Here is a 23,443-nt window from a genome sequence, read left to right on the forward strand (position 1 = left end):
CTACTGATGCCTGTGTTCTGGAGTTGCCCACATCCAATCCGCTCCCTTTCACTGAACAAAACATGGCCAGTAAAGCCAGAATCTGATCTCCCTATTGCTTTTCTGGAGTCTTCCACTGGATCTGTTTCACCACATCAAAATTCAAGTTTCTCTAAATCGACCCCATGTGACTTTGCATCTGCCCACTAACTCTCTCATGAATTTGTTGGCTCATTGTCCCACCTTGATGCTGTGTTTGTCTGCTCCTCCAACTATCTCATGATTTCTTCCATGCAGCTCCTGATCCTTCCATAAGATGCCCTTTTTGAGCTGACCCACATCTAGTTTTTGTTCCCCTTCACCTATATCATGAATAAATTCTCATTTGTGAGTAGGAAGACTGACAGTTGGGACCAGGGGTCCCTGTGAGCTGTGCTGCCATACAGATGTGTAATAATCCCATAGCAAGGCCATTCCTCTCCCCAGCAGCTCCCTGTGTGGGGCGGGAGGAGAGAAGAAGAGGAGTGTGCTTCGTGCCATGGCTACAGTAGGGGAATGCTCCTCTGGCCCCAGAAGGAAGCTGCCACAGCCGGGGAGAGGCACCTTCTCAAAGTTCTCCCCACCATCTCCAGCAGCATATACCTGTCCTAACCAGGAGAGATGTGCCCCTGGTTCTAGCCCAGCCCAGCCTCGCTGGAGCTGCCAAAAGTTGGCAGAGAGGCACCTCTCACCTGACCAGGAGCTGCTGCTGTGAAAGAACCCCGAAACCCTCTCTCTCAGCCCATCCCAGATCCTGAACCCTCACCCACACTCTTCAACTCTACACGACAACTGTCTGCCCCAGACATGAGGCCACTTCACCTCAAACCCCTCACCCCCAGCCCCCTCATTCCCCCCCCACCCTGAGCTCCCTCCCATACTCCTCAGCCTCAGTCTCCCCACTAAGTGTCCATGTGCAGACTGACTTTTGCTATGTGCACCAATATGAACATGATGCATTGAACATCATCTTCACATTCGTGCACATAACATCAATTCCACCCATGGACATAAAAATTAGAGGGAATGCTAGTTTGGAGATAACAGTAATGACACAAAGTGAAACTTGCAACAGTATTTGCCTCTCCCATCTCTGCAATGGAAATGTACTATAGGAGGGAATTAAGGATGGGGAATTTCATGAGACTTAAAGAGTGTCACCCGCATCTTAGAATTGTAAAATCCTGTTTAATGAGTTAACTGGTTAAACACCAGGCTTAACCTGTTAACCATTAAATGGGAAGGGGAGAGAGGCTGGGGAAGCCACTCCAGCCCAGCTGGTATACAGTGCCCCCCCGCCCCCTGCACACAGGAGCTGCTCCAGCTGGGCTGCAGTGTTCCTGCCAACAGCACAGCTGCTGATGGGGGTGGCTCCAGCCCCGCTGGACAGCCCTGGTTCTCAGCAACTTGCACACACTGCGGGCAGGGCCACTCCAGCTGGATCAGAGCAGCCCCCATCCATGGCAGGGGGGAGCGCTGCAGTCTGGCTGGGCTGGAGCAGCCTCCCCAACAGTCCTGGCCCCACCTCCAGGCCACTGCATATGGGGGCTGCCCTGACTGCTCTGGAGCACTCCTCCTCCCCTCCCTCTGCTCCCCAGCACCCCACTGCCCATGCTGGGCAAGGGCTGCTGCAGCCCTAACAATTCACTGGTTAATCATTAACATACCTACTTCATTTCCCAATGATCACTTCGCTTGTATACCATTTCCATTTCTTAACAGTTTGCCCATCAAGAATCTACAGAGGTAAAAAGTATGTATTTTCCACAAAGAAACAAAACCCTTCTTTTCAATTTTACTGAAGAAATTTGCAGTTTTATAACTTTTAAATATGTCAATCACACAGGCAAGGATGTGGAGCCAGTCCACTTGCACTGATCCGACACGTGAAATATAGAAGGGGAGTATTTTGGAAATGTACACCCATTTCCAGTTTTCTTCCGAACATTAAACACCCTGCACTGCTCCAAGTAAGAAAATCTGTCACAGTCATAGAACACACACTGTATAATGCTACCATATTGTATGTGCCTCTGCTTCACCCTAAGTTTGCAGCCAACTGCTATACCCAAAATGCTGCAGAGAGAGAGGCCGTAACTGATGAACATTGGCAGAGATGCAACAGAACTCAAAGTCAGAAATCCTGAATTTGTAATTATTAGCTTCCACATAATGTATAGGCGGCAACAAAACACATCAGAACTGACAGGTATGAGTGAGCAGAGGGAAGCATGAAGAGGAAAAAAATATAGAAGATAACTGATATTCAATTTCAACTTACCATGGCAACATCGTCCAATATACTCTGGGGCGAACTATGAGCCATAACCTGAAACAAACAAATGGTTTTCAGTCTACATACTGAGAACTAAAGAACTATACTCATTAAAGAGCTCCAAAACAAACAAACAGAAAAAAAGCCCTAGACTAAATATGCAACCTGTTACAAGTGCAACTGCCACATTCATTTAATGAGCTATGAACTTTGAAATCTAATGAGGCAGATATCAGTATCACCATGGTTAAGTACCTCCAGTACATTTACTTAACTTGCTTATTCCTCACTCCCAAATACCTCCCGCATTTTTTTCAGGTGCCAAAAGTAACTCTTCTGAACTCAAAGCAAAAACCTCCCACTTCCCTCCAAGAGTATCTAACACTGATGGATCTTCAATACAAACTGAAAATTAAGACCTATGGGAGAATATAAAATAAACTAAATTAACTATAAAAGTGAACAGGTGTAATGTATTGATTAATCTTCACCTTCTATTGAAACTGCATAAAAACTGCTTTGTAATTTGCCTGCAAAATCTTATCTGCTGCCTTGGAGGATCTTAACAGACATCCATTTAAGTGTGCAGCAGACTGCAAAGCACCTTGGGTATATGCATACCCTTCAGTACTAACAGAGCTAGCTTGTAAACAAGTATGTACACTAATGCTCTGTTGGCTGCTTACTGCTGGTCAACATTACAAAACGATAGCCTCTTCAGATGTTTCTTCTCCAGCCACCGTCTCCTCAAACTGTAAACAAAGCCCAGATGTTTAGACAGTTATTCAGAGGAAAATTATATTAACCTTTGAACAAACAAAATCAACTAGCGTGGCTTCTTCTTCACCAATATACTCTATTATTTTCTTATTGATCCATGGTCTAATTCGACGTTCCATTAATGTCTGGGGGTGGGGAAAAAAAGAAAATACCAATTATGTCAGATTTATCACCATTCTAACTGCCTATCAGGACTACCCAGAAGACAATTACTAATAATGATGCAGAGGACCTAACACAAGTCGCCAGTGAAAGATTTAACAACCTTATATAATATCAAATCAATATTTTAAAATTAATACCTGCCCAACACTGAAATGCAGAAAAATTTTCTGCTAAGTTTGTACCTTTCAAATCTGGGATGCTTTCATTTGGCAACATTGCATGTTCCAGCAGGACCATGGATGTTCCAAGACCGGAGAGTCCAAGGGCTGGCATCTGTAGGGCTGGTGGCCAGAAGCCTGACCAGAATCGGCATCTGTGGTGCCCAGGCCATGGCTAGAGCTGGAGCCAGTGTCTGTGTGGCTCAGGCCAGAACCCTGTGGCAACTGCAAGGGGCATGGGGAAGAGGCCAGAATCTTTAGGGAGCATGAGGATGGGGCAAGCCTCTGGGAGTGCAGGCTGCCTGGAAGAAGCAGCCCAGGACCTCCCCTGGTCCAGCAAATTCTCTTGTTTGGGACCTATCAGGTCCTGACCATGCTGGATCAGGGACATGCAACCTGTATTACCTAAATGAACTTGCTAGGAATCAAAAGCTATTTCTCAGGAACCTGATAACATAGTTAATATCCCTACTTCTCACTTCTGAGAAAGTCAAAAGCCTCACTGTCCACCATGTCAAGTATCAGAAGGGTAGCCGTGTTAGTCTGGATCTGTAACAGCAACGAAGGGTCCTGTGGCACCTTACAGACTAACAGAAAAGTTTTGAGCATGAGCTTTCGTGAGCACAGACTCACTTCATCAGATGCTGGTCTTGGAAATCTGCAGGGCCAGGTATAAATAAGCCAGAGCAAGGCTGGGGATAACAAGGTTAGCTCAGTCAGGAAGGGTGAGGCTTACTACCAGCAGTTGATCTGGAGGTGTGAACGTTCACACCTCCAGATCAACTGCTGGTAGTAAGCCTCACCCTTCCTGACTGAGCTAACCTTGTTATCCCCAGCCTTGCTCTGGCTTATTCATACCTGGCCCTGCAGATGTCCATGGCCAGCATCTGATGAAGTGAGTCTGTGCTCACGAAAGCTCATGCTCAAAACTTTTCTGTTAGTCTACCATCTACTATAAGTTCCTATAGCAGACTTTTGTTTCTATCACAAAACAATTATATACTTTCCATAATCAGCAAGTGAGCGGCTCAGGAACAAAAATAAGACAGTGAGGCATGCTGCACAGTAGATACTATTTGGGGACAGGAAGTTGAACCTCAGCTTTCATGCTTGATTCAAGATAGCACTACTGATCTGACTCATGGGTGACAAATGATTTGTCTTTTTAGTGAATCCTATGGTGCATCACTGGGCAGATTATGTTTTCTAATAAAAATTAGCTCTCTTTTAAAATTGAAGAAACAGACACTCACTGAATCCACAATAGACCAATCAAGAGGATAAGCAAAGAGCTCTGGTTTGGCTGTGGGGATTTTCTCAATAAGACTCTTAATATGTTTGCGTTTTTCCTCTGTATTGACACTGCCCTTGGAGGAGCCTTTATCTTCTTCACCATAATCCAAGGGGACCAATTTCCTTTTTCGTGGCACATCATCACTATCTTCATCCTCAAATTTATTGAAAACGCTGTCCACAGGGAGCTTCTTCCTTTTCACTGCATTGGGCTGGCTTGGACTATTGCAGGCACCTGCAAAGAGAGGCAGGAAAGAATAATAAAATACTTGTAATTTGCAACTGAAGGTTGTTTTGTCTGTTTTCTCAGTAAACTTCACACTCAAATAAGGAATAATGCTATCAAAATTATTCTCTCATGCTCTGAGCAGAGGAAATAGGAGTCAAGACTCTTGTTCTAGTCTGGATTGTGTCATCAGATTACTGTGCTTCTCTGAGAAAGCCAGACTCTCGCAATCCCTTATTTTGCTGGTCTTTAAAAAGGGTGTTATGAATAGTGTTTGTAAAGCACCCTGGGCCAGATCCTCCTAAAGTCAATGGACAGATTTCAATTAGTTTTCAGTCTGTTGTTTACAAGTCATCGGAAAAAAGATGTTTTAAGTACGAAATATTAAATCACAGCTCACTAGTAGAGCACTCTTTAGGAAACTGCTCACTTAGCATGCTAAATGCGTTTTCTTCTTCTCAGATGTTGGATGAAGCAGCTAATATATTAAGAAAACTGTCTGTGAGCAGGAAGAGCATCCTAGGTACTGGCAAACTGGTACATGAAGCTGTACAATTTTGCTCCCAAATATATAATATAATCTGGAAAACTGTTTGCTTCTCAACCTTATGATTTCTTCTCTCTTGAACCCCTCAAGAAAAAATGAAATGAAATGCCAACTTGCCCAATTTGAGGCTAAGGCCTATTTTAGGCCTATGTTCCTCTGGCTGTTGCTGATCAGGTGAGTTTTCATGAGGGATGATAATGCCGCAGGGAGATTCATCGCCGGGGGTGTTCGGGGTCGCGTTGCCACTAGCAGATGAAACAGAGGGGGCAGAGCTGATAGGTCGCAGAGTAGGTTTAAGGCAAGGCTTTTGTTCCGGTTCCTCCTCCTCTTCCTCAGGTTCTTCCCTTTTTTCCTCTTTTTCTGGCTTTTCCTCCTCTTCTTCCTCAGACTCTGGCTCCTGTTTGATTTGTGGCTGTCGGCGCCTTTCAGCCTCTTGTTCCATCTAAAATAAAAAACTCCAATTAGCTAAGGAAAAAACCTCTCAAAACCAAGTTGTACTATTTGGGAAGACTGATAAAGGGCATACTTGAATGTCCTGTCTTCTACCACATGAAGCATCCACTACATAATCTGTTATTTACAACTAAAATATACACAACCCACACTAATGTTTTCATAATCAGATAATCCTCATAAAGCCGAATAACCTTTCAAACTCCATTATATCTGGAGGATTTTTTTTTTTAAAATTCAGATTAACAATTTTATGATCCTTACATGAAGACTGGAAACTAAAAAAAGCTTTCCTTATCTACATTTGGATGAATAAAGCATACATTACCACCAGATCAGTCAAACCTCTAAGTTACTAAATATGTACTAATTTAACTTTAGCTAATACTACAAAGATATGTATGCAATTTTTTTTTTTGGTCAGAGAAGTTGTTGCTTACTCTCTGCAGTTCTGCATCTGGATCTGGATGGCCTTCTGCCAGAAGGCGCTGCCTGATTTCTTCCAACTCTTCTTTCTCCCTCTTCCTGTCTCTTTCATCTCCTTCCATTTCTTTCTCCCGATCTCGCAATCTCTTCTGAAGTGCACTGCCCCTGAAGAAAACACAAATTTTGTTCTTAAACTTTTAAGCATACGCTAACGAAAACCTTCTTAGCCATGTAAATCGCTTGCATTCATTTTTCCACTAAGTAAAACCACAAGGTGTGTAAATGCATCCTGAGCCCACTATTTTCACGATGACGCATGCTAAAATGTCAACTCTCATTCTCTACTGCACAACTCCAAAGAATCAGTCTTATGCTCAGCAGATGAGACATGCAGAGACAAATGCTCTTTCAGAAATTTTGAATGAAAAAAAAAACAAACCCTACAGTTTCAGTGAGATCATTTATTAAGTAGGAAAAGAATAAATATTCTATACACTTTAGTAAAGCCATACTTAATAATCCCCACCCCCCATTTTAATCAATCAATTTAAATTTTTTAGGTAGTCTCACCACCTTGACTTAAAATTACTCCGAATATAATTCACAGCCCCAGCATAAAAATCAGAGAATTAACTTTTGGTTCACTTTTCCCTCCTTTATCCCCAGTTCTGGGATTACTTTAATTTCTTTTTCTGTCTCACCCTAATGCAATATTCTCATCTCCGCTGAAGGTGTGGGAAGAAAAGGATTCTCCATGAATCAATGAGATGCAGTGAAGTGTTGCCCAGTTCCCTCAAATCATGCATGTATTAACTCCAGGAGGTAATCAAAATACTTATGATCCCTTCACCACAGTATGTGAATGCCAAGTTGCCAGCACTCTCATGCCTCTTATCTTCTACCAGTCACCATAAGATAATTTTATTAAACCACTAGATGGATTGGATTATCCTGCTTGGTTCCTTAGTCAAACATACCTATAATATTTTGGATCATCTCGGTCATCATCATAATCTTCTAAAAACTCCTTTAGCCGTTTAGCTTCTTTTGCCTGTAGCAGATAGAGACATCAGCATTACTATAAAAGGTCTCTACTCCTTCCTCCCAGACAAAATATAGGCATCCAATTCCATTTTATCTCTGACTGAGCTTTCAGACACTGATTCACCCTGCCAGCAGATGGAGAGCTTTTGGAGTGGTATCATCCCCCTACTCCCATGTAAGAATTTGACAACTCACTAATGTTTGTCCATCTCTGACTGGTAGGATAAATGTCCTTCACTGGCAAGCACTGAAGTTCTCATTATCTAACATCTTGAAGCTTTCATGTGGTCAATATTCTTGTATCCGAAGTAAGAAAACCACAATAAGGTTCTTCAAATAAAGTCAGGGTTTTTTTTATGGATTTGAGAGTGTCAATTTAAAAATGGGCGTTTAGTTCCATTTAATCTAGACATTTTATGATACCAGAAAGTTTAAACAACAGAAGTAAATCTAATGACTACTTCTAAGTATACATACTCCTTTTGAGTGTTTTGTAGCATGTGCTCATGCACGAGCCAAAATGCAGCAGAGGACAAAAACCTTTTTTTTTTAGGAAAAACTCAAATTCTGCAGAACCAGAACATGCCAGGCATACCACGAGGAATCCAGCAGACTAGATCTGACTTATGTTCTATATCTCATAAAACAGATTAAGTTTATGCTGAAACTTGATGGGTATGGTGGCCACAGTTGTAATATTTCATAGAGAAGGTGCAATGCTCTGTAAGACAACTAGGGTATTTTGCACCTCTCTCCCTGTTTTGCTTCTTTTACACCTGGGCAACCAAGCTTTATTTTTCTAGGCTCTCTTATCTAACACACTGCTTTTAAAAGCCATCCACCACAATTATGCGGCTAGTTAACTTGAAGCGACTGTACATAAAAATCCATGCATTCTGTTGATGGAAGCGGGACAATACATTACAGAAGATTTCATAGTATCCCTTTATATGAAGATGATTTCAGAACCCTGCCTCAAGTTTTAATTCAACCACGGAACAAAATATTTTAAACCAATTGCAATTAGTGAAGCTTACCATTTCCCTTCGTCTTTCTTCTTCCCTCTCAGATTCTTTTTCATATTCTCTAGTTTTCTTCCGTTCTCTAATCTCCCAGTTTTTAAGACGCTGGAAAAAAAAAAATTATATTATATATATATATATATATATAAATATATAAAATACTTTTCATTCTCAAGAACATTTAAAACAGAGAAAACCAGTTTCCAAAACTACTAAGAAATAAGATCTAGATATACAAATTTACTGCTTATCATTTAAGCCCTTGGAATAAATGAGCCAGAAACCCCTTCCAGGCTGATTTAATTTTGTATAACTTTGTGTTCTGAATCCTGTCATCAAGCACCAAATGAATAGATATGGGTTGGGAAAAAAGTGGACTATTCTAAGACAACCACCAACCTCCAAGAAACAAGTTGATTGAAAAGTCACTGACATCAGAAGTGACTGTCCCAAGTAACTTGAATGGTTTGAAAAGCGTCTATCAAAATACCTCTTGGTACGCAGCTTCCTTCTCACGCAGTTTCCTTTCCAGCTTTCTGCGTTCATAAGCATCTTCTTCATCCTCTTCTCTGTCTCTTTTCTTGTCTTTTTCTCGTTCCCGCTCTCGTTCCCTCTCCCTTTCCCTTTCCCGCTCTCGTTCTCTCTCCCGCTCCCGTTCACGTTCTCTTTCACGTTCCCGCTCTCGTTCACGTTCTCGGTCTCTGCTTTTCTCTCTAAGGACAAAAACCAAAACAATTAAGCCTACAATCAGCTAGCTTATCTCCTCTTTCAAAAAGCACAAACAAGTACTGGATGCAATTTAACAATGCTTGGCTGCTGCTACACTACCATTTTCCCCTTGGAAGTGCCATGGTAATGGGGCAATTTGAAGCAGGCTAATGAGGTGCTAATATGCATATTTAGCATCTTATTAGCATAACAGTGGCCACATGAACAGACTTTGAATAGCAGACTGACAGGGAACATGGGGGCAGCTTCAAAATAAGTGCCCCACTTCGACATTCCCTTACTCCCAGAGATCTAGATCAGAGTAAGGGAATGTCAAAGTGAGGTGCTTATTTCAAAGCTGCCCCCATCTTCACTGTCAATCTGCAATTTGAAGTCTGTTCACATGGCCGCCATTATGCTAATGAGGTGCTGAATATGCACATTAGCAACTCATTAGCCTGCTTTGAATCGCGTCATTTCCATGGCACCTCCGACGGAAGAATAGTAATGCAGCCTTAGTACTGTACTGGTACCTTCTGTGGCGTTAATTCTCACTAATGTACAAAATAACCAGACAGAGGTTTTTGTTGGAATTCTGTTGATTATGTAAATTTTTGCTGTTTCTTAAAACCCTGTTAGTCCAAATATAAACTTGGAGTCATTAAGCACATATGGCAGCATTTAAAATTCAAGGATCAATGTTCTCTACTAGTTTGCCACATACATGGCCCAATCTATTACTCCCCTTTATTTTTCAGGCCACTGTTTTACAGTTTAAGTAACTCCTAAAGTTTGTGCTACTTGCAGGGACCCCAGTTTGAAACAAGCTCACTCCATTATCCCAGCTACCCAGAACAGAGATATGTTAGGTTAATCCTGGTGAAAAGCAGGAGCAGGCCTTGCTGGGCAGAAGTTACTATCTTTCATTTATACAGTAGTGCCTCGATTTATATGAGGGTTGTGTTCCCAGGCATTCTTATGTAACCTGAATTTCACGTACGTCGGGGTAAGTCGTGTAAGTTGGGGGGTGGCTTTTTTCCCCAGTGGAATGCATGTTCTGCAGCCAAGGAAGAAGTAGGAGCACCTGGAGCTCCTTTTGCAAGGTAAGTCCTGGGGGTGCAGGAGGGCAGTTGGGGAGGGTTAAGCCTGGCTTGCAGGGGGTGGGGGTGGGGGCGCCACAGGGAGGATAAGCCTGGGGTAGGCTAGGGCCATGGGGCGGGGCAGGGCAGGGGAGAGGTGGAGTTGAGCTGGAGCCGCACAGGGTGGGGAGCGGTTGACCTAGAGCCATGTGTGGGGGTGGTGAGCTGGGCCGCAGGGTGTTTGAACTGGGGCCACGCATGGGGTGGGGTGAGGGTTTGAGCCAGAACCATGCGCAGGTGGCGAGCCAGCTGGATGAGTTGAGCTGGGACCAGGGGGTTGAGCTGGATCCACGCGTGAGGGGTAGCGAGCTGAAACCAGAACTGGGTGCAGGGTGAGCCGGAGCCATGCATGGGTGGTGAGTGGGGGGTTTGAAATAGGGCCACACAGGGCTGGGGAGTTGAGCCTGAGCTGGTTTGAGGGGGGTCTGAAGCAGATGTGGGGGGAGCACGATTTTGAGTTGAGCTTAACTCGTATTAATGCGAGTTCAGTACAACTCAAAATCATGCATTTTGAGACTTTACTGTATATATAATTCAGAAGTTAGCATTTTATATAAAAAAAATTCTTCCCTTACCCTCTTAAGAGGATATCATCAGGATGCTGGATTATTTCAGAAGGAGAAATGGGACAGGGAAAGGGATATCATGATGGAGGACAGATTCTGTCCCAAGAGGCATACAGGTTCTTCTGGTAGGGATATAGTGGGTGAAATACAACTGGTTAGGAAAAAGTAACCCTCAAGTCATGTCTGTATGGAAAAACTCACATCTAGCTGCCTCACCCAGCCCTACAAGGACTTTTAAGTTCCTCTTAAGCTGCACAACAGCCTATTAAGCGCCGCACAGGTGCTAGAGTTGCAGAGTGGACAGCTGCCTTTCCACCAACGTCAGACTGCCATGGGAGGGAAAGATGCCTCTACCAACCAGTCCCAAGGCTGCTGCAGGGACAGAGAGCTGGAGCAAGTCCTTTCTCTCCACTATAGCCCCGGGGCAGTCTGCATCCCAAACCTCTCATCCCTGGCCCCACTCCAGAGCCTGCACCTCCAGCTGGAACCTCAAACCATTCCCTTCTCCCCCAGCACTCCAATTTGCTTTTCCAAGCCTGAACCCCTCCTCACCCTCCAAACCCTCCCCCACAACATGAATGTTACAATGCACACCCATATGGAGGTGATGTGTTTACACATAACAAAATTCATTCTGAACATATGTAGGAAAAAATTAGAGGGAAAACTGACAAGGAATCTTCTGCTGTTACGGTAGGTATGGCGAATACGAAAACATTAAAGAAGGCCAGAGCACATGCATGGTATGAAAAGACCATCTTTCCATAACCATACATATATAAAACAAATTTTAAAAAAAATCGTGGAGAGAGAGGTATTGGACAACTGCATTAGGTTAAGAGTAGTGCCCCTGCTCCATTTTTACACAACACAAAAATATGTTCATAGCTGGCCTAAAATGCCTCATGTATAGTAAACTCTGTTTTAACTTGCATTCAATCAACCAGTACTCTCAAATAACTGGCATTAACACTAACTGCCATCAGATGCTATCCTGGCACCGAGGCTTCTTCTGGTGGGGCTGTGCTGCTCACAGGCAGTGAAAGGATCACATCCCGCCCTGAGCCATTGATGTCACTTCCACTTCTTAAGAAGGGGCTGGTGCTGGGTGGGAAGCCAAGACAAGGCTGCTGCATTCACTGCTCCTTATCCCTCCCTGGGCCTGGGCTGCAGAGGCTCCAGGGCTGCTCAGGAACCACTGCCATTGGAGGAGTGGGAGGGAGAAAGAAAGGGAGAGTGCCGCTCTGTGTGGCAGCATGGGCTGGGGCTGCTGAACTCCTGCAAGAGGGTGGTGGGACACCTAGCCAGAGCATGGGGAGCCAACGTCCCATGCAGCAACACAGACCAGGGCCTAATCCGCTGGGAGCTGCTGAACCCTGGCGGGGAGTGTGAAGCAGGCTACACAGATGGAGGCAGCGCTCCAGGGTCCAGGCTACAGGCTTCAGGAAGGGAAGTGCTGATGTAGTGCAGCCCCGCTGTCAGAGAACTGGTGGTGAACGGAACCCTCTCTATTTTCCATAATATTTTAACATCCAGCAACATCCCGGGCCCGGGACAGCAGGATGTAAAACAGTTTACTGTACAAATCTTCAAATCTCAAAAGAATGTAAGAGAACGTTATCACTGAATTCTGAAAGAGGTTTATATTTATCATCTTTTACATTATATTAAAATCTCTAATGCCCTGTGAGCGCACCACTTCTGACACTCCATGACATCTCCATCTGGCTCTACTGCCAGAAGACTGGGCCTCAGAAGTATTCAGCCAAATTCTTAAATGTACGGTTGAGATACTGATTGCCATGGCTAATATATGTACACTTTCTTGAACAGTCTTCTTCGTCTTCTTCATTTGGCTCACAATCTGCATGCAGACTTTTGCACCACCATGTTTAGCCACTAGTTTCTTTGCAATTTAAGTCTGTTCATATTGCTAGCTAGCTAGGATGGCAGGTTGAACAATAAGGCTTCACCTTTTGTGGTAATTTCATATGCTTGGTGTACTTCGGATGTGCAAAATTCAAGTTTTCTAAAGTCATATTTCCCATGTTACACGGGCCTTTTAAAGTTATCAGTTTTAGCCAAGTGGAGGAAAAAAATAAAAAGACCAATATATAGAGGTATAGTCACGTGTAAGTAGCCTTAGCAAGAACCAGAGTTCTATTCTAGCAACTCAAACTTTTATTACCTTGACCGGCTTCGATCCTTGTTGCGGTCTGAACTCCTTTCACGGTCTCTGTCACGATCTCGATCCCGGTCTCTGTCTTTAGTTCGGTCACGATCCCTATCTCGCTCTCGTTCACGCTCTCGTTCCTTTTCCTTCTCTCGTTCACGCTCCCGTTCCCTCTCTCTTTCGCGCTCCCTCCTCTCTCGTTCACGCTCCCGTTCCCTCTCTCTTTCTCTCCGTTCTTTTTCAATTTCCTGTCTCTCTTTCTCTTTTTTGCCTTTTTCCTCCTCCAGTTTCTAGAAACCAACAAGAGAACTTTCACAGTTAATTCCATAGTTTAGGAATGGAATAGTCCCGGCGCAACACGCAAGGCTGGTAATGGACATACCAAAACCGCCAGGGATTTCACATTTAATATATTAAATAGTTTGTTTTGAGCTCAGAGTACGAAATCAAAAAGCACCCATCACAAGACTAGATTTCGTGCAAAAGCAAAGATCTACACAGACCAGCAATCTCCAACCTTGGGTAGCAGGGTAGGGCTGGCCTTGGATTGTTGCATAATGACTGAGCTGCACATATGTGGTGCACTCCCAATTATGGTTCACAGAAGAACCAGAGACTCAATAGGTTCAATGAACCACTTGGGCAGAAACAAAGTGAACTTTTAGGTGACAACATCTGTTCTGCTCAGATGGGCAAAGAGAATTCAACTGATGCTCAGTGGGATGGAGTTGTTCCCCCCCCGCCCCAGGTCTTGGCAGACCAAAATCAACCCTATCTGAGAACTTAGGGTAAAGAAATTCTTCCATTTACACACTGGAATACATGGTTCTACAGTGAGCAGGGAACTGCACCCCTTCCCCTTAGCCCTCCCTAAAAGAGTTCCAATGGTTCAATGGTAAAAAGTGAATTCTGATTAATGGAATCCTCAACTTCCACCCCTACAAGATGGAAAGATTAAAAAAGGTTGAAAATTGCTCATTTGAAATATAGAAATTAAAGGGTTATCTGCTAGTTTTACTAAAATTTTATATAGTTGAAAATTTTCCATTTAAGAACAACAGTATCTATGACCCAAACTCCTATAAGACAATAGAAAAATACATCAAATAGAATGATAGATAAATCCATCCTCGGAAGCAATTGTTGTGTGTTAACTTACAGATGCTGTGCTAGGACATGGACCGCCAACACTGGATTAACTTTGCCTATAAGCTATGTTTCTGGGAGGAAGAGCAAGTACACGGTTCACAAAAATACCAAACAATAAAGACAGACCAAGTTTGTCAGCCTGACAGATGCCAGAACCCCATTTAAACATAATGAGCAGGAAAAAAAAACAAAAACAAAAAAACAAAACAGGTTTTATCCCATTTGGATCCAGGTTTACCACTGAAATGAAATTAAAAACTGAAACAATAAAATGTGCATTCTTTTCTTTTTTTTCTCTCTTTAAACAAAGCATTTAAGACAACTTTAAAAAGCAATCTTACCTGGTAAATATTCTTCTGGCATATGCCCATGGTCCAGAGAACTGACAAAGGGTTACAGAAATAAAGCTAATTCACAAGAGATCAATATATCCAGCCACTATACTACACTGCATTGATAGTAAAATACAGGCAAGCTAGTGTTGGATATATTGAAGTCACAAAAGGAAAAAGGGATTAAAAATGGCAGGAAACTAATATTATGGGGTGAAAAATTAAAGTTCTACAAAATATAGAGATGAAAAACTTAGTTTCTAGGTGAAATTATTTTATACAAGGCTTCGAATGTAAAAATAAATATGGTAAGATGTTCAACTATACTATGTTGACTTTCAAAATCAAACTTACCTCAATTTCATATACTTTAAGAAAAGTTTATATACTGAATGGCTGATACTTACAGATTATTTTAGATGTTCCAATAGAAATTTCTTTGGCTGATTTTCTGGATTTTTCTCTCAAATGTTTTATTAATAGCAAAAATTTTGTCTGAGTGATAATCTTTTGCATGTACACGTTTTGGTCTCTTATGACCCATTTTAAAAATTTTGTTCTTAAAAATCCAATAAAAGAATGAATTGGCCTATCTAGTTCATATCAAAACCTCATCTATCCAACTGCTACAAGTGTGAACAAGTCTGAAGGGGTAATGGGATGAAAAAAGCATCACAGATATACTGAAGTCATGAACAGAAAAGGACAGGTAAAAGAATCATAAATCTTACCTTGAGTTCTCTTCAGACTCGTCCGTGCTGTAAATGGACGCCCCCTGCAATGCTGATACCCTGACAGTCTCTGGTTATTGTTTTATAAACTCATATCAAAAACATGCAAAGGTTCACTGTGCTCACTAGCTGGCTGCTACAGATTCAACAGCCCTTTTATATCATTCCACCCAATATATGTAATGGCCACTTTATTATAATTAAACTTGATTTTAAAATTAAGAAATCCAAAGTAACCCCCCCAATAAAATAGATCAAAGGCAGTAAAATGCCTGACAGCTTCTGAAACAATGAAGCATATTTTAATTTTTTAAACCACATGATTTGTTTGTATTTTATACCAGTGACTTCATAGGGGCAGGAATTAAATACAAGTTTGTGATGTCTCACCATTGACCAGCTTCACATTTAATGATGGAAATTCACCAGATACTCTCGTCTGGATTTCTTTTCCTTAGGCTTTCGTTCCCAAATTGAGTGGAGAGGAAAATGCAAAGTATTTACATTGCCAGCAATGTTCCTTTTGTTTTATGTTGATAAAGCTGTACGAAAAAGTACCACCCAACAACTGCACGAGGTAAAGCTGAATAACAGGACTACACTTCACCTTATTGCACCTTCAACCTCTTCATCAATATGAACTTCAGGTATTTAAAAAAAAAAGTTTGCTCAGAACATGAACATTTGTTAAACTTGAGTCATGGACCATCTCCACTCTTGCTGGGGAAAATTAATACCGCCACATAAGTTAAACATTGAAATATATTACATGCATAGTTTGCATTTCACTATCCATTAGTACCACTTGTCAAACCAGAACATTCATAGATGTGTGGACATTAGCAGAAACGTCTGTAGGAGGGAACCCTAACATGGGGATTTGCTGTACACAAACACTTTCAAGCCAGTTACCCCTTTGCATATTTTTCTGAGGGGGCATCCATAAATATAATAATAAACAGAAGCTCATACTTACATCCTATTCCATGTTACTTTCCAAGCTGAGAGTTTCATCTTGCATTAGTCACCATATGATCTCTATCATAATGGTGGGGGTCAATGAATAGATTAGCTTTATGGGAATTTACAAGTCTTCCATGCATCTAAATTTTGGTAATTCTGGTAACCACTGACCTATTTTTAATTTTCCCCCACTCAACTTAGAACTATTAAAATAAAGCCTTAAATTTAAAATTAAGTTTCAGCTCTCCATTAAACGTTTCCTTGGATTACGTAAGAACTGTCTAAAGAAACACACTCAAGTGTATGTCTTACACTGTAACCTGTTTAGTCTTTATTACAACTATATCTAACCCAAGTTATGTGTAGAAACTTAAGTTGTACCTCTTCATGTTAAAGTGAGACTACAAAGCAATCAATGCAACTAAAAGTCTTACAAATGACAAGGGCCACTTAATATGGTATGTGTCTTTTGCTGTTTTTAAATAGCTGTATATCTATATTACAGCTCATTACAAACAGTATTAAGTGGTATTGTAATGTATTGGTAAATTTTATAAAAAGTGTGGGGGTGTTGGATTCTGTAAAAGCCTAACTTTTTTATGAAGTGCAAAAACAAGAATACTACCTTGTGTGTATCTCTGAATTTACTGATCTCTCTTGATATCAGGTCTCTTTTGTCGTCCTCCATTTCTATAGCATTTATATCCTCCTAAAAAACAAGTGGGACAGGAGGAAAAGCGTTAAGAGCCATCTGCACATACACAGAAGAACAAGAGAAAAGTTCAAGGTTAGAAGTTTTGTACCAGTCTCGTAAGAGATAAATATATCCCTTCTGCAGTACCAAACCTGACAGTCTGATGTTAATGAGTGAAAAATCAGATGGACAAGAGTCACAAATCTGGCAACTAGCAGTAAACATAGTCATTGTCAAAGCCTACAATGTAAACGAACCTTGGTGATGAGTGGATAAGGTATCAGTGGGGCCACTGGAAATCTGCGGAAAATCTGCGGAAAAATCCACGGAGATTTTTTTTTTTAAAAATAGATTGCACACTACTCTGAAAAACAATGTTTTGTATGTTTGTACTATAAGCAATTTGTATTGCTGTGATCTTATTCTTTGATTCAACAAAATTACAGGAGAACCTCGCTAATTCTCCCTTCACTGATCTATTTCTCAGTTAAGATTTAATAGATGTTATAGTGAGATCTCATATTAAGACATCACAGAATTACAAAGTGTACTACAGGACATTAGTACACTATAATAAGGTCATCATAAATAGACTAAACTACACTTGTCAAAATAAATATCAATATTTTGTGGTGCGTAAGTCTTCATGTTTATTTACTCGCTAATTCGCAAAATTTAGCCATCTGCATTGGGTCTCCTGGTAAGCAGCGCGAATTAGCGAGGTTCCCCAGTGCTTGAAATTCAAAACCAGATTTCACTCATTTGCCATTCCTCCCACACAACCCTCATATCCCACATATCATCCATCATTCTGTCATCCAGTGGAACTAGCAAAGCACTCAACTGCTAGCATCAGCAGTTTTCTTCCCATCCCCTTTGGGGGGACAGAAACCCCAGAACAAGTCTCTTCACATGGCATCTGCCCCCACCTCCCCTTCCTTCCATACCCAACCCACAGGTCCTTCTCTCTTCCTTCTTAAAAAGTCAAAGGAGTTACGAGCTAGAATCATCTGCCTGCTCCCATCTGCACACCCAAAGGCCAAAGATTGCAGCCTCAAAGATTGTCTCAGAGAGAGTAGGCAAAGTGCAATTCCAACAAAACAACTGCTTTGTCTTTGGCAGAACACATTAATCTGTTTTGCTAGGTCAGACTGGTCTAAAACAAGATCATGCCAAGTTAATAGAATCCCAAAAAAGTACACTTAGAACTCAGTTCTTGCAAGATTATGGTGGCATTTCAATGTGACAGTGCAGTCCCCTGTCATAACCCATACCATAAATAGCACAACAAACATTTCACAGTCCTTTTTGTTTGTATAAAATACAGCCCACAGCATTAGACAATGACTTCATTAGATTCTCATGCAAAAAGTCTTGCCCAAAGAAAAGTTGAGGAAAGAAAATTAAATTCTCAACTCAGGACTCCTATTCCCCAGGTTGGCTTAGACTAAACATGCGGGTGATATATTCATCACATTGCCCTTTCACATCCCATCAGCAGCTGAAGCTGCATTATTGCCCTGGAATGGGAATTATATAGCAGATTTAAGTGGGGAGGAAAAAAAAAAAAATCTAAGTCCAACTAGATTTGAATTCTTGCAAAATTGGGTGGCAGTTGAGAGGTGTTGAGCCCATTTTCACATGTCTAGAGGCTCAGCTGCAAAAACAAAGTCTTAGTTTTTCTATAGTCATTTCTTGGTTTTCCCTCTTCTCCAGTTTCTAATAAACTGAAAGGCTCACCCACAGAGGAGTTCTGCACCAAGACATTTCTGCCAAACACTAGATTTTTTCTTGTGTCACAAAATATAGGAAAGCCAGCTGGTCAAATACATTCACACAAACACATTTTTATAATAGCAATTGTATAGTAAAAATAATAAAATTACAGAACATGCCTTTCATCCCTGAAGGATTCCAAGGTATTTCAAAACTATGCACACATACCACCACTGAAATGCAGCCACCTCTAGGCAACAACCAGCTGACTCATGGCATGCTATCAAATAGTAGTGAGGAGAGGGAATTTTTGGCAAAGGATACCATAGCAAACGACTACACTTAAAAAAGTGTTCTGGGATCTGTAAGCGTCAACACAGAACAGGCAGGACCTTGATTTTTAAAAGATCTCATCTGAAAGACCGTTAGATACACAAACTGCACTGAGTTCAATATATCTACCTCAGAGGGATGAAAGGCTGCATCAAACCTGCCAAAAGTCAAACCTGTAGTTCCAAGAAGTCTAGGTGCTCAGAACCCCTAAGCCATCCAGAGAGGACAGCATCTAAAACTGACTAGATTTCAATTTAATACATGAAACTGTAGCTGACATCAATGCTTGCTGATTTGTTTTTTCATCAGAAGTTTTGGGTTAAAGTATCTGCACAGGGTTTGGCCATTATATAAGGTGAGTTGAAGAAAAATCTGTTTTGTCCAAAATCAAAACACATACGTCCTCCTTCTTTTCCTTTTTCTTCTTCCTGGGGTGAGAGTCAGATTCCTGGGAAGGGGCATTGAGCTCGCTGGAATATTCTCGTATTAATACATCAATGGCCCCTTTAATTAACTGATCTCTTCGTTTTGTTTCCTCATCCAGTGCTTCGTCATCATCATTTGTAGACTCTGGTCTGGAGTTCTAGGGAAAGTGGCAAATTTAGAGAAATCAGCAAATTGTCACACTAAGTTCCATTCACTTGAGAGGAAGAATTTTGTCCCAAATGTTCATTTTTTATAATCCTGATAATGCCTCTACTGCATCTACCAAAGTTTCAGAGCAGCTCTCAACTGCAACCTATTGCACAGACCACCTCATACTAGGCATGCCAAAGAAGGACTATTTTCCAGGATTTCACAAATGGAATGGCTGTAGACTGCAACGGAAAGATCGTGATAAGATTAATTGTACAGAACAAGGTCAACAGGGAGGAGGTGGCAGAGGAAGAAAATAGAGTCTCAACAGCTGTGGCCCTAATGTTGATTTACCATAGTTTCTGATATCTCCATCAGGAACTGCAGATCACTTCAACAGCTGACTTCCAACCTATTTTTTTTCTTGGAAGCACACTAGACCAGTGTTTCTCAACCAGGGGTGCATGTACCCTTTGGGGTACACTGACGTCTTCCAGAGGGTACATCAGCTCAGATGTTTACTAGTATTTTAATGTAGCCCGTTGTAAAACTAGGCAAAGTCAATACAATGCAACAGTTCGTTCAGACAATGACTTTTTCCTACTGCTTTATATGCCTTGCGCCAAAATGTAAGTGCAATATTTCTATTCCAATTCTTTTATTTGATAATAAGATGGTAGAAAGTCAGCAAGCTTTCAGGAGTAGTTTGTGATTTTTGTGTTGTTTTTGTAAGTAAGTAATTTTTAAGTGAGGTATAACTTGGTGGAATGCAAAACAAATCTGAATCCTGAAAAGGGTGGAGTAATCTGGAAAGGTTGAATGACATTTGTTTCAAGACTTCCAATTACCTTAGGACAGGGTGGCTAACACGTGGCCCATGGAGCCAGCAGCAGAGCCATTTTGAAAGCCAGCTGGGTGGCTTTAAGGAGCCATTTGCAGCTCTGGACGCTGTCACCACTCACTCCACCTCCAGCTCCCTGACCTGCCATGCTGAAAGAGTAAAACTCAAATTTAACTGATTTAACAGCCAGCAAGAGGGATCTGGCCATTAAACCAATAAAACTGAGTCCCATTAATTCAGTGTGGCAAGGCAGAGAGCTGTATGTGGGGGAAGGGAGGGCTGGAGGAACCACGCAGATGCAGTGAGGAAACGGTGAGCCAGGAAGATGCAGTGAGGAGGGCAGCAGCATGTAGAGCTCCTGTTTGAGGTAAGTTAATCCTGGGTTTGCGAGGAAGTTAAACCTGGGGGGTTGCGGGGGCGGTTTGGGGATGAGAGGTGTTAAGCCTGGGGGTGGGATTGGGGCTGCATGGGTTAAGCCGTGTGTGTGTGTGTATATAGGTTAGGGTCTATTTTGTGTTTGGCCCCCAGAACATGTAAAAAATGTCCATGTGGCCCCTGATGAAAAAATGTTGGCCATCCCTGCCTTAGGACCACGTTTCTCAACCGGTGGTACACATACCCTTAAGTCAGGGGATACTTAACTTTTTTTGAAAATGGGGTACTTTATAAAAAAAAAGGTTGAGAAACACTGCACTGGACTATCACACACTAAAAATGCTATCCTTTTCTAATTAATTTTAAGCAGTAAGCTGTATGGAAAGAGCTACTTTAAAGCAACAGGTTGAGGAAAAAAATACTCCTGCCATACAAGATCGCCCAGTGGGGAAACAGGAAGAAAGATAAATTCTAGGAAAGACTCTCTTTGCACCAAAGTTCTATAAAAGTGTATGAAAAATGCTTTGGATAAAGACTATTTTGCCCATTTACTGGCCCCCCTCCCCACTCCATCCATTTGTAAAAAAATGGAATCTCACCTGAGAATCCAGCTGGGTGTCCCATCAAGCGACAGGTGGTGGGTGAAAGGGGAGTGGGAGGAGGGAGGGAAGGGTCTGATGGAGCAGCAGCTAAGAATGGTAGGAAGGAGGAGTGGAAGGGTTCAGCTGGAGCTGAAGAGGCTGCCAGGCCAAGGAGGAGCAGACTGAAAAGAGCTAGAAAGCAGCGACAGGGGGTGGGAGCTGAACAAGTCCAGGGAGAAAAGGTGATCACGAAGAGGAGCTAATCAGATAAAAGTGTTGCTTGGTTTCTCCTTATATATTAGAAATTAAGTGTTGTAATGTATAAATAAAAAAAAAATAATGAAAACGAGTTCTGACAACAGCACTGCAACTTTCTGATCCAGGAGTGGCCCTTGGTTGCTGTATTAAAGGCTTAATAAAAAGTGCAAGCACGTTGATTAACTTTTAATCAATTTACTATAATTCCTATTAGTATTTCAGTGGAGATCCCCAGAGGCCAGAGTCCTCTATTTGCCATAGGGCAATATGGTCAACCCTAGCACTTCACTTGCATTTCCACATTTGCATTCCCCTTCTGAAAGGGAATGTAGTGTAGAGACAGCCTAGGTGATCAAGTCACACTCTTCTCCCTTAATCTAGGCTAGCAATTAGAGTACTTGTGCCATGTAGCTTTCACATGATTAGTACATTGTTGTTCTGAGCAATGGTTTTGTAACCCCATACGCCTGGCAGACAATTGAACAGTGTTAAAAATGCGAACTTATCTTTACGCCATGATTATAACTAGACAAAAAGTATTCAAAGTTCCAATATACGCCATGTAGCTTTGTGAACCACTATAAAGTGCTGATTGTAAAAGTTTACCACCTTTGGGTTTATTACCTATAAAATGAAAGAGGAAATTTATTTTGGCCAGCTAGAATTATGAATAAATGTGGTCTCAGAAAGCAAGAACCCATTGGTACACGATTTTCCCAGGGGCAATTACAGGAAAAAGTGCAGGCATTTTAAATGAATATGTCCTCTATTTCCCTGGCTAAAGAGAAGCATCTAGCAAAAATGGGCTGCGCTAATTTTTGGTACAACTAATTTCAAGCAAATTACACCCAGACTGAAATTGACCTAGTAAATCCAGCATATATCTAACTAACTACACCAGAAAAACAAATAACTAATCCAAAAAATTCACAATGAATTAGATGGACAGTGACGCTGGCCTGTGCCCCCTCCACACAAACAGATGTTTCCTCAAGTTAAGGATGAAAAAATACCCCACAAACTTGATTTTACATCTGCTTATGATCTGTTCACTGCCTCAAAACAGCACAGAAATAAGTTTACATTTCCACCTTGTATGAGTGTTAAGCCATCTTTAATGCCGCAAAAAACTTTTCAGCTCTCAAATATCTGATCAAACATTTAGCTTCAGAACAGCAAGACAGTATTCTATGTACTACTCCTCTTTAGAATGGATATAAACTGAAAAGAGATTCAGGCCTGGCTGATACATAGAGATGTCTCATTTTAAACCTGTAATTGTGAATAGATTTCTTAAATTGGTGCTACTTTGCATCCAGATTCCTTAAGTCAATTTAAACCTAGCTGATATTGTCTCAGCATGCTTCAGTAAATGTAGAAAGGCAAGCTAAACTGAAAGACAGTTTTAAATAAATTTTAAGTGCATCAACGCAGGTGTTTTCATTGGCAATTTTGTATGCAGACAAGCCCTAGGTAAAATACTCAAAAATTCTTACATAAATTAGGGTCCTGAGCCCTACCTACTTTCAGATGAGAGTTAGGAGCCACAATCTAGTCGAAGTCATGGAGTGAGTTAAGAGCTGAGACAGGAATAAAAGCAAGAGCAGTGGCTTCTAGACCTATTATTAAATGGCTTTGTCCCCTCCCCTTCTTACATAGTGCAGGTCACACATTGCATACCTACCCCATTGGAAGCCCTTTTCTTTGCTTTCCATTCATCTAGCTGAGCTTTCGTCTTGGCATCGACTTTGACTAGCAGCTTCTTCTCTCCAATCTGGAGGTCATGTAGCAATCTTAGGGCTCGTAGAGTGGATTCTGGTTCTTTGTACTCACAAAACCCAAAAGCTAGAAGTTGACGATTGAAATGAAAAACAAGAAAACCCAATGTCTTCAGGTAAATA

General features: G+C 41.6%; 1 protein-coding gene across 5 annotated transcripts in view; it reads right to left on the minus strand.

Moving 5' to 3' along the window:
* Window positions 1–23,443, minus strand: part of RBM25 (RNA binding motif protein 25) — a 39,838-nt gene that overhangs the window by 4,163 nt on the left and 12,232 nt on the right. For 4 of the 5 annotated variants that reach the window (XM_074997122.1, XM_074997123.1, XM_074997120.1 and 1 more), the window contains 13 exons: window positions 23,227–23,387; window positions 19,312–19,494; window positions 17,120–17,173; window positions 16,794–16,877; window positions 13,009–13,283; window positions 8,898–9,120; window positions 8,423–8,512; window positions 7,319–7,392; window positions 6,356–6,506; window positions 5,580–5,904; window positions 4,650–4,924; window positions 3,100–3,198; window positions 2,300–2,347 (listed from right to left, as the gene is read on the minus strand). In XM_074997122.1, coding sequence (XP_074853223.1) covers window positions 2,300–2,347; window positions 3,100–3,198; window positions 4,650–4,924; window positions 5,580–5,904; window positions 6,356–6,506; window positions 7,319–7,392; window positions 8,423–8,512; window positions 8,898–9,120; window positions 13,009–13,283; window positions 16,794–16,877; window positions 17,120–17,173; window positions 19,312–19,494; window positions 23,227–23,387 — 2,042 coding nt within the window. The remainder of the gene's footprint in view (window positions 1–2,299; window positions 2,348–3,099; window positions 3,199–4,649; window positions 4,925–5,579; window positions 5,905–6,355; window positions 6,507–7,318; window positions 7,393–8,422; window positions 8,513–8,897; window positions 9,121–13,008; window positions 13,284–16,793; window positions 16,878–17,119; window positions 17,174–19,311; window positions 19,495–23,226; window positions 23,388–23,443) is intronic. The other variant, XM_074997121.1, reaches the window with a different exon arrangement.

This window comes from Carettochelys insculpta, chromosome 6, assembly GCF_033958435.1.
Source record: "Carettochelys insculpta isolate YL-2023 chromosome 6, ASM3395843v1, whole genome shotgun sequence".
NCBI lineage: Eukaryota > Metazoa > Chordata > Testudines > Carettochelyidae > Carettochelys > Carettochelys insculpta.